Source organism: Solanum lycopersicum, chromosome 6 (assembly GCF_036512215.1).
Source record: "Solanum lycopersicum chromosome 6, SLM_r2.1".
Classification (NCBI taxonomy): domain Eukaryota; kingdom Viridiplantae; phylum Streptophyta; class Magnoliopsida; order Solanales; family Solanaceae; genus Solanum; species Solanum lycopersicum.
Genome location: NC_090805.1, coordinates 34,475,253 through 34,486,305, shown reverse-complemented (window position 1 = coordinate 34,486,305; position 11,053 = coordinate 34,475,253). Strand labels below are relative to the sequence as shown.

Below are 11,053 nucleotides of genomic sequence, written 5' to 3'. Positions count from 1 at the left end.
TTATTTAACTGTTATATTTGGAAATTGTGAAATACCTTGTTGTTCTTCATGTCAATGTTATTGTGTATGCTCTATATCTGCATGTGATGATATGGCCGTGTTGACTATATATGTTGCACTTTTATGATGAGAAATGATTTAATTGTCCTCTTGTTGAACGAACTCATGGGGTATAGTCAAAGGGCAATAAGGGTTCAAGGGATGAGTAATGGATAGCGAGAGTTGTTCATGTGTAGCAATTGCGAAAGAAAGAAGTAGAGATAGTGTATGCAATGAAATATGCTTAGGTGGGTTTCACCTTGGGGAAAACATTTGAGTTTAGTGATAAGGAAGTTGTTATAGTGCGTTATGTGATCATGATTGAGTAATGTGACTAGAAAGTAAGAGTTCGTAGTGCGCGGTTCGTTGGAATGCTCGTGGGTGGAATTGGGGGTTCGTTAATGAGTTGAATGGTTAGGCTATGATCAAGAACATGATGAGCAAGTTGTTTGAGAAGGTTAAGAAGCGGGTGGCTTATATTGTGATCTTACTAGTCGGTTTCTTATTTTATATGGTGGACGTCGGGTTGACGGGTGATGCCTATTAGTACGTGTGTACTGATACTATTCTTGCTATTTTTTTGACATAGTCTGGATGTAGGATTGGTGACGTCTCATTAGGTGAAGACGAAGAATTCTCCAGTAGCTTCTACTTTTCCTTTCCGCATGGTTGGAGCTGTGTCTTTTGTTACCTTGTCTACTTGTACTCTTAGTAGCTCTTGTACTTGTTTAGACTAGATCGATGGGAGTTGATAAATTACTTTACAAGTTCTATTTAAAAGTGTGTTTAAAAATGTTATTTATAAAGTCATATTTTTGTAATTACCTTTGTTTTCATTGAATTTTCCGCATGTTAACTTTTGGGGTATACAAGTTCTCCTACTTAGGTATTATAGTGAATGCACGCACAGGTCAGTGAATTGGATCGTGACAATATATTTATACTTTAAATAAATTATTAATTTATAATATTAATAGAACCACATATTTATATATTGGTCTTCCAAAAGTATATTATCTTATCAAAATGAATGATTTTTTCAATTGGCCCAAGTCATGACCAGAGAAAATTATTATCTTATAGAGATTATTAATTAACCGAATATTAATTTTATGAGGTTTTAATATATATGTAAATTGGTAAAATAATAGTGTGAGAGAGGGTCGGGGGTGGAGAGAGGCGAAATGATGGGTTTGGAGACATTGGGTGAACGTGGAGGAGACAATAAACTTAGAAATTAATTATAAACCTGTTTTTTCCTGCGTCTTTTATGAAAAAATCACATTTCTCATTATTTAAAAATTGTTTTACTTGGGAAAAAAATTTCCATTTCTTTTATCAATCATACCGGGAATTTTACTTTTACTAACGCTATAACTGAAGAATTGGAATAGTGATGAAGATGAAATTCGGCTGTTAATATTTATACGACACTAATTAGGGACGTTTGAAAAATGTTTATTCTCAGGTGTCCGGTCTTTTATCAACTCGATCGATCAATACATTCATTGACAAAAAAAAAAAAATTATCTGGTTTTATTTGATTAGATAGTGTACTTGATCGCGCTTTGTATAGTCATAAAAATTTCTCTTACCGACATAACAAATTAATGATAAGTTGAATGTATATTAAGTTAGTAAAATTGGGCAGAATATTGATGAAGACAACAAAGAGTAGAAAAAAGGCGCAAGTATCCCACGATTATAGAGTGTCAAACCTTTGATGGACAAGATGTTGGGTAGGATCACTACTTATACTTCAAAACTTTCTGCAAATTATTTTTGATTCATTGATGAAACTTTGAATAAGAAAATCTCTTTGTTCTTACATTAAAGGGAACATTGTGACCTGCTTTGATCCTAAATCTTACATACTCACTCCAAACAAGCTAAGGATGTTCTTGAAAGCAACCAGCTATTCACATTTGATACAGCCATACAGAAGACGGACAAATAGCAAGCAGGCATGAAAGCCGACAGTGCCTAGCATAAGGAAGACACCATAACTAACACAAGCCATATATCCAAAGAAGAACGAGGTTTGCATGAAACCGTTCATGTCTGACCGTGAAAAGTAGTAGTACATGGAATAACCAAATAAGTACAAGCCAGTTGATCCACCACAAAGAAAAGACCTGTTTCAAGTGAGAAATTAGTCAGCCAGAAAGACATAGCAAAATATTTCGATTGCTTAGCAATCAGACATTTGTAGGTGACTAAGATAATCCTCTGGCAAAGAGCCTGCAAGATTAGATAAACTCGGTGCCCTACTGTCCTTGTAGAACTAGCAGGGAACTCTTTTAGTGCACAGTTAAGGCTATGCTCTCCAATAAGCTAAATAGCGGAGATGGCTAAATTAAGGATATCCTCAAGAACCACTATAAGGTAAGCCAAGATACCGGAACCTCTTGAACAACCATAGCAGAAAGGTAGAGATTCAGGGTGACTTCAACATATGATTACTTAGAAAAATCTATTCACATCTTTAAAAATTATAAAAGCAAATGAAGACAGAGAGCTTATCAATATGCTGGTTAAGCCCCTCAATTCTTTAAGAGAGGAAGGGGGTTCAAACCTCGATAGCTGTATTTTTGGAGGGAAAAAATACAAGCAAATGAAGATTAGGGCACTCTCCTGTTAATGAAGACTGGGAAGAATCACAAACTAAACTAAATAGCATGAGGCTCTTACAGGTTTTATTCCGTTTTGGTTACTAAAAGCTTAAATGAGGGTCCACAGGTCTTTCATCTAGTGTAAGAGCGCAGCACATGACGTGTGGGTAAGGGGCACACCATGGATCAAACTCTACGACAGACAGAAGTTTGGTATTTCAGTGGAGAAGGCTAAAGGATGGGCCTAGCTACTATCTATCGAGCTTCAGACCGTGTGCTACTGCCACTAAGGAATTTAAGGGGAGTACCAGCAGTCCAGGGCCATGGCATGCCACAGGCCTGAATGAGAACTAAAGTTAGATTTACAGATCACCCACTAAGAGAACTGGTGACAAAAGAATCAAACACAAGCCTTTTGAGCTAAACTTTTGATCCTTATTGACTGGTAAATAGAGAAGGAAAAAATCTTAGAACATGAATTTGCATTTGCACTTATAACAAAAAACATGATAGCACTACTTGTTTCAAGAGCATTGACTGTCTTATGGTCAGAGACTGGAAAATATAGACAAGAGCCAACTAAACAGCAACACAAAGAATTCAGGAAACAAAGATGTGGAAATTCTCCCACTAACTTATTTCCAAGAATAGCAAATCAATCTGGCTTTGTATAATTGGATAGGAGATAATCATAATTTACACCTTATGAAAGAAAAGCAATATATAGTAACAAAAGCATCATAGTTATAAGATGAGAAAAGACGCACCTCCACCACCATTCATGATCTTCTGCGGCAAGTTGGATGTATGTCATAGCAATAGAGACAAGAGCAGTTGTAATCAGAAGGAGAATGAACACAACAAAAAGAATGCCATATATTGTGTATATCCTGTAACCCCAAACACTAGCAAATATGTAATATAGCTGAATATAGATGACACCAAAAGGCAAAAGTCCTGCCATTGCCATTTGGGTTATGACACGCCTGTACCAACGCTGTGGGGGAACCTCACGAGGACACTTTGTGGTGTGACAAGGAGCTTGAAACTCAGACCTTATTCTCTTCCCAGAAATCGCACCTAACACAAGTGACGGTAATGCTAGAAAAACCCAGAGGAGAAGTATAACCACAATTGTGCCCAAAGGAAGTGCTGCAGTAGACCCATAGTTGAATGCAACAGTATTAAGGAAGAAAAAGGTCAGCAACAAGGGGCAAGAGAACATTCCTCCCGTCAGCAATAGAACACTTAGCTGTCATGCCAAAAACAAGTTAATAAGGTTATCTGTGCAATATTCTCTTAAGAGCTCAATTTGAGAGAGGAGTTTAAGGTAGCAAGAATCCTGCATATCATACCGAGTTGCTACCTTCGAGCTGATGATAAAAAGATACAGCCGAAAATCCAGCAACTGCAGAAGTTATTGCATATATTATGACCAATGCAGTGGGCAAAACTCCTCGATCATACGGTTGAAAAACACCAAGCACGCCTAAACATAGAATGACCACCACACTGCAGAAACATGATCAAGAAAGGAATCTTCACAAAGAGTTCATGCTGGATGTTTACTTCTTATTTAAACATAATGATATCAAAAATTACTGACACTGCCAACATCTGTGTTCCACAACCAAGCGCTGAGGAAAGCAAATACTTGCACTTTGGGTACCGGAAGACATCGCCATGGAGGCTTTTCCACCCAGTTTCTTCTTGGTTATCGGAAAATTCATCATCCTGTGCAAGCCTTTACAAGATTGAGGAAAAAGGAGTATCCTTATTCTGATACTAAGGTCAAACCATATTATACTTAAAAGAACAAAATGGATATATCTTCTTACTTGTAAATATCTCTCCTCAGGACTCGCAAGTAAATTGCTCCCATACATGACATCAAGATGAAAATTGTCGCACATGAGTTTAAAATGGAGAACCAGTGAATTTCCAAGTGATGAGGCAAAGCAGAAGAGCTCGTGTATTTGTCCATTCTCTTTTCAAATGGGATGTTAGTTTCCTTCCACACCACTGTGTACAGGAATTCTACATCAACTTCCTCATCATTTGTTACATCAGCTGTAAAAGATGGATCGACTCTAACTAGGATTTCAATAACATGGTCCTTGTGGTAGTAAATTTCAAATTGATAAAATGTATAAATGTGATATCTGTACTCATTAGGGTCATCAATTCCGTCCTTCTCGACCTTCCCAAGGAACGCCCATATTGGCAAGTCATCATAGTACATCTGGACGTAGTAATCCAGTGCAACAGCGGTTCTGAATTGTGCAACTTCCTCCTTTGTCAACCTTTTCTTACATATAACTTTGGCATCTTTTTCCGCCAAAAACTCGAGCTTATATGGAGCAAATATAAGGCGATCTCCATTCAACGGTTCACCAAACGATTCTTTCTTCTTTTCCAAATTATCTGATAATGTTTCAGCACAATAGAAAACCAATAAGATTAACAGGAAAACCTAAGAGAAGATTGACAAAAACAAAAAGGTAAAAAACGAAAAAGATTAATGTGTGATAAGAATAGTGATCCTTATTCAAAGTAATAGACAATCAAGGACTTAATAAAAGTGAAGAAGAGAACCTGGTTGACAAAATGGAAGATCGAAATAAGCATAAGTTTCACTGCAATAGGAAATATGAAAAACATTATGGAAGCAAAGAAACCAGTAAGAAACATTAGAGAAATGTTCCATTTTATTTGCTTCATTAAACTGCCTAACAAGATTGTCTAAGGCCTTTGATGACCACCTTAGTTTAATCCACAAAGAGATATGTCTGATTCATCAAACTATATTATCGTTTTCTATTGACCAGTTCCAAGGGTTTTATCAGATTTATAATCAGGTAGAAAATAAATTTGACATCTGCTTCACCAAGCTAACCATTCACCTAAAGCAGAAAGTAATAAAATTGATCGACCAGAAAACAATTGAAGTATGACTGTTAATATGTATGCAGGTATGAAGAAAGTGTCTTCAAATAGAAACTATGTGGACGGGGTACTTCTTGGGGAAAGAGACAGGAATTTCCTTGTTTTACGTGATACTGAAGTGTTGATGAAGTGATCCTTTTAACCCCACTTGTGGGAATATACTGGGTATGTTGTTTTGTTGTTAACCAACCAATTAATGAAATTATATACCTGACACTAACTGAAGAATGGATGACATTTCTTGAAAGACATAACGCAGAAGCTCAAACACAGTGATTGAAATGTTTAAAGTATCTACCTAGGATTAGAGAACGGGCCAACCTTGTTTGCATAGAAAGGGACATCATCTCCACTTTTATACCGATGTGTAGAGGCATCTGATTGCACTAAGCATTCAAGACTCATAATTACAGTTGTAAAAATGAGTATTACCACAGGTTTCTCCATTCTTCTTTGGCTTTTAAGATGAAAAATATGAAGTCAAATAAAATGAGTGCTGACTAGCACCAAGCTGAAAAAGAAAAAAATGATGCAAGGCACATGAATTACATTTTAACACTTATAATCTTAAAAAACAAATAAGTGAATCCCAATGTAACAGTATATCCCATTTCTTGGCTAGATATATATACGACATGAGAAAGTATACGTGCTTGATGTGTTGGTTGTTATTTATATTAAGGTAAGGGTGCTCTGGAAACTAGAGGAGTTGGAACCTTGGACTTATTCTAACAAGTGAAAGTGTGAAACATACCATAACTTTTAAAGATGCGCAAGTCTTAATCTATAAAGGATTGATAATGATTTTTGAAGAGAACTTGTAACTTTCTAGTCTAGCATCCAACTGTTCAGCCAGTTTGCCATTTGGATTAAGGTATGAGCATTTAGTGAAGGTGCACAGTACTGAGGATAACCCTTGTATGCAATAGAAAACGTTGGTGTGATGCGTTGGAGGCCATTTTGGCCAAGAAACTCTATATAAAGCTTGATGCATAGCGTCAAAGGCTTCTGGCGGCAAAGCTTGAGGATACTAAGGGGATTTGAAGTGTGTCCAGATCCTCTAGCATAAAAACCACGATTCCCAGCTATTTTCTCAATGATAACACCACATAAGTATGGGAAAAACACCTTTGACTCACACCATCCATGTCAATTAGGATTTATCCCCTACACACAGCTTCCAGCAGCGGCTGCAAATTTACGATACTAACACACAGAGCGGTAGCCTAAGCGAGAAAAGGAGAAAGTAAAGCTAGATGCGATGCCATTGATTCTGTTGGAGGAAGATCCACAGGGAAGAGAATTGCTTTTGCTAAAGAAACAACAATAAAATAAGCTCTTGCTCACCAAATCATGGAGAGGGATTGAAGGGGCTAATATCCCATCAAGATTTCGAGGTAAAAAATCAAGTTTACACTTAGAAAATCAAGTTCGATCCAGATGTTGAGACACCACACAAGAGCAGAAGCATTGTTAGCTTTGAGATGACTGACACTTTTCATGTGTGCCATTGAGATGTTTTTGATTTTAGTAGTTTGGTCATTTTGTATTGAACTCTGCATTCACTCTATCGAATCCCTTGGATTGTCATAGTAAAATAGCATCCATTTTATGGATTGTATGATTTTGTTGGGGCTGTACCCCAAACTTTATGCTTTGTGTACTGTGAGCTGATTCTCTATACTTGGTGTTGGGACATATTATGTGGTTTAAGTGTAAGGCTTGATACAGATGTTGTTGTATGGGATTTAGCTTAAGACATGGAAGCATGGATGGTTCTATAAACACTGAAAACTCATCCCAATATCCTGTATGATATTGATAATGCTTGCTAATCAGTTGGCTAAATTGTTATGGTTTTCCTAATGGAGTTAAACCTATCGGATATGATCAAGTTCTAAATTTTTTCGATGTGACGTCTTTATATGTTCCGGTAGATGAATCTCTCATATCCTACCAAATTTTGGAAATTCGAATTCTCAATATTCCTTTGACCCAAACACCAGTTTAAATACAGGTCGCTAATTGAAAATATTCTTAACGGGAACTGAATTTGATGAGGGCATGTACTATAAAAGGTAATACTTTCTCCAGTTAGATCAAGAAATGCAGCAGAACACACATAAGGTTGAATTCTTAGTTTGAACTATGAATACAGAATGAAAATGTTCAAGATTCCGTCAGATAGATCACAATCCTAACTTAAAAACATCAACTTTTTTTGGCAGCAGATCTCTACCTATTTTGGCGAGTAACTGTATATAACTCACCAACTATACTTCCCTATCTGTCACTAGTTATAAATTCTCCTAATTAACTGTATCAATCCATCCCATAAGGAATACGAAGAAAGTTTTGAACTAATCAGAAATGATAGGCATACAATCAAATAGTAACAAAGGCAAAGCTTGAAAATTCCTTACAGAGAGAGAGAGAGAGGGGAAAGAGTCAACCACACCAAGTGGAAACAGCAATTGCAGAGAGGAACAAGGACAGATTGAAGGGATACTCTCTAGTCTTCACATCAATACTTTGAAGCGGTCAACCACACCAAGTGGAATAACAGTCAAACGGTTCATAATATATAAATGGTCTTTATTTATGTGAAAGTTTGAATATGATCGATCCGTTTTGGCCACTAGTTTTTTATTTGAATTTTAGTGGACCAACTGAAATACTTCATAAGTGAACCCCCCACCCCCCAAATCAGTAACTTCTGTTTTATCAACTTACATATTAATATATGAACTGACATCAAGTATTTCATGTATCTTTATTAAAGAAGTGTATTGGTGATTTGATTTTAGTTTGTACCTTTAGAGAGTGTTGGTATGAAAAGGTTTCGGTCGAAATTTTTGATCGATAAATTTGTAAATTGAGAAATAAAGAAGTTGCATTGGAGAATTTTTTTTAGGAATCAATTAGTTGAGGGAGCTACTTGGAAAACAGTGACAAATATGATGGCCAAATAACCCCATCTCTTTCCTTCTGCTATAGTTCCAGCATGAGGTAATAGTTTCTCCATAGCATCCATTCAGCTTCATGTCTTTTAGTTATCCGAGTATTAGTATGCTTATATGTTCATTAAATACGTACAATCTTTACATCTCAGTCAAGAGTCAACCATTCCGTCAATTTCAATTATGGAACTCCAGCTTTATCCAGCTTGATTATACTTCATTCGACGATTACTAATCCCAAAAGAGGGGGATGAACCATTCTCCCTAAGTGTATCGATTCAAACTCGACAAATTTAAATCTGACTTGGTGTAAAAGTCTAATAATAAGTGTGTAAAAGATATTGAATGTGAACGGATTAAGTATGAAGAGTTTTTCTGGCCTAATACCAAGAAAATGAAAGGTCGTGACGCCTTCTTTCCAACACATTCGACCGTTGTCAATCCAACTTTTCTGCTAAAAGTTATGCCCATCTTACTAGGCACTATATATTCTGTGCGATCCTCGGTCGCGCGGCTGCACAATAAAGATAGTGCTACTACTAAGGTTGCGTGAAGTATTAAGTGAAGTAGTTTTCAGCTACGCAGTCGTGCACGTTTCTTAAAAACTCTTTTAGTTTTCTTTTTCATGTTCTAGGAGGGGTGTTTTATCTTTTTCTTATTTCATAACTCCAACCCATGAATATTGACTTTCTCCAAAGCCCAAGTCAATCACACACTATGAATCTTAGTGTCAAGGCGGATAAGGGTTAACTTGGGATCACTAGTGACTCCAAGCACCATGTTACGACTAGAGGGTAGTCTCAGATCGTGACAATTAGGTCCGAGCTTTTGTCTCCAATATACATATCATTGTCCAGAAAAGAATCAGCCGCATTGACTCTTTTTTCTACATATCACAATAATAATGATATTTTAAATTTTCAAAATTTAGTATTTAAAAAAATCATCTAACATTAGTCAATTCTATTTAAGTTAGTAAATTTTTCAATCGATCGATCAATTTTAGATATGCTTTTAGTATTGTTTACTTAAGTAAATGAATAAAAATGAACAGAGAATTTCAAACATTCATTTAACTTGAAGCAAAAAAATTCTATCGAGAAAATTGTCACCCGTAACATGATTCATGATTTATTTTTAATCAAAAGGTGGCCAAGCCACAAATATATATATATATATATATAAATAAAATCATGGATAAACTCACCCTTACATGACAAATTTTTCTTTAAATTTTTTTCTAGTGGTTAAGATGTTGCAAAATTTCTTAGGATTGTGTGTTCAAGCCCTGTCGCACTCATAAATATTCTAGTGGCCAGTTAAGATGTTGGCAAAGTTTCTTAGGGCTGTGTGTTCAAGCCGTGTTGTGAGTTATTTTTTTATTTTCTTACCACACCCATTGACACCCTTCATGAGAATCCTGCGTCCACTACAATAGACAATAGTCTTACATAATGCCAACATACCAAACGTGCCTGCACAACAATAAGGATAAGCTCATTAAAGGTCCCAGCCAAAAAAACAATAATTAAATAAAACAAGACAGTGTGAGAACCCAATTAGGAAGCAATTGACTTCCATGCCATTTTTCACTGGTGACCAATTCATCAAAGATAAGAGATAACAACAATAATATCAATTCCTTGTGATACTTGCCTCCTATGACACATCCCATCTGGTTTAGAAATAAAAAGCTTAGATTTATTTCACTCAAGACACCAACAAGTCTCACAGGGGCCATGAAATTCGACCCATATAAAATTTCTTCATCTCTCTTATGTAATTCAGTTATATATATTTGAAAAGGTAAGGAACCACCCGAAACTCACTTTAGATCATTAAGTATTGATTAACCAACTATTAGTCTTATTCAATAAGTTGAGCCTCAGTTGAAGCTAATACCACTGCTAGAACATGACATCATAATTAATTCCTCACCCCTTCCCAGTTTAGATACCCACTCTTGTCAATAAGTTTAAATCTTCTTTACTATACCATAGGGATGTTATATTAAACTAAATAACAACTAACTCCCTAGTTGTTGTGTTCACTTTATGCGTACTGAGTAATTTTGTTATGGACCATGTTGGTATAGTGTTATATCTCTTACTTGTATTGTAGCCAACACTATTGCGTTATTTTCTCTATCTTCATTGTTGGTTGTGTGTCACGCTCCGAGGCTATCCCTAGGCACAACACAATGCTTAGGGTCAAAAGTGACCACAAGCTAAACCATTGCCTAGCATATCTATACAAGTTTAATTAAAGCATGAACTGTGCGAAAACTAAAAATAGTTAATATCTGAAATCCGGAAATTCTTACAAGTCCGAATATATCAAATATATAAAGAGTAAAGTGATGATTGAAACAACACTTAACAACTCGAACTGAATCTACTCTATGTGTCACATCCGGGAGCACCTCCTAGAAGTAACATGGCGTACTTGACCTCTCAGAGGTCTTATACAAGCCCATAGTTATCATTCATCGTATTG

At 36.1% G+C, this 11,053-nt stretch overlaps 1 protein-coding gene across 7 annotated transcripts; it reads right to left on the bottom strand.

Moving 5' to 3' along the window:
- Nucleotides 1-1,805: 1,805 nt before the first annotated feature.
- Nucleotides 1,806-8,841, bottom strand: LOC101253692 (transmembrane 9 superfamily member 3). 7 transcript variants are annotated; one of them, XM_026031454.2, is made up of 8 exons: nt 8,021-8,841; nt 5,896-6,054; nt 5,247-5,287; nt 4,490-5,075; nt 4,258-4,395; nt 4,007-4,163; nt 3,419-3,903; nt 1,806-2,174 (listed from the first exon to the last, which is right to left on the bottom strand). In XM_026031454.2, exons 2-8 carry the CDS (start codon nt 6,042-6,044, stop codon nt 1,955-1,957), a joined length of 1,776 nt encoding a protein of 591 aa, XP_025887239.1. In that variant the 5' UTR covers nt 6,045-6,054; nt 8,021-8,841; the 3' UTR covers nt 1,806-1,954. The 7 variants fall into 7 exon arrangements, with proteins under 7 accessions (XP_025887239.1, XP_069155271.1, XP_069155270.1 ...); XM_069299170.1 differs by having other exon boundaries at nt 5,919-6,108; nt 8,412-8,647; XM_069299169.1 differs by having other exon boundaries at nt 5,919-6,054; nt 8,021-8,528.
- Between the last annotated feature and the right edge of the window lie 2,212 nt (nt 8,842-11,053).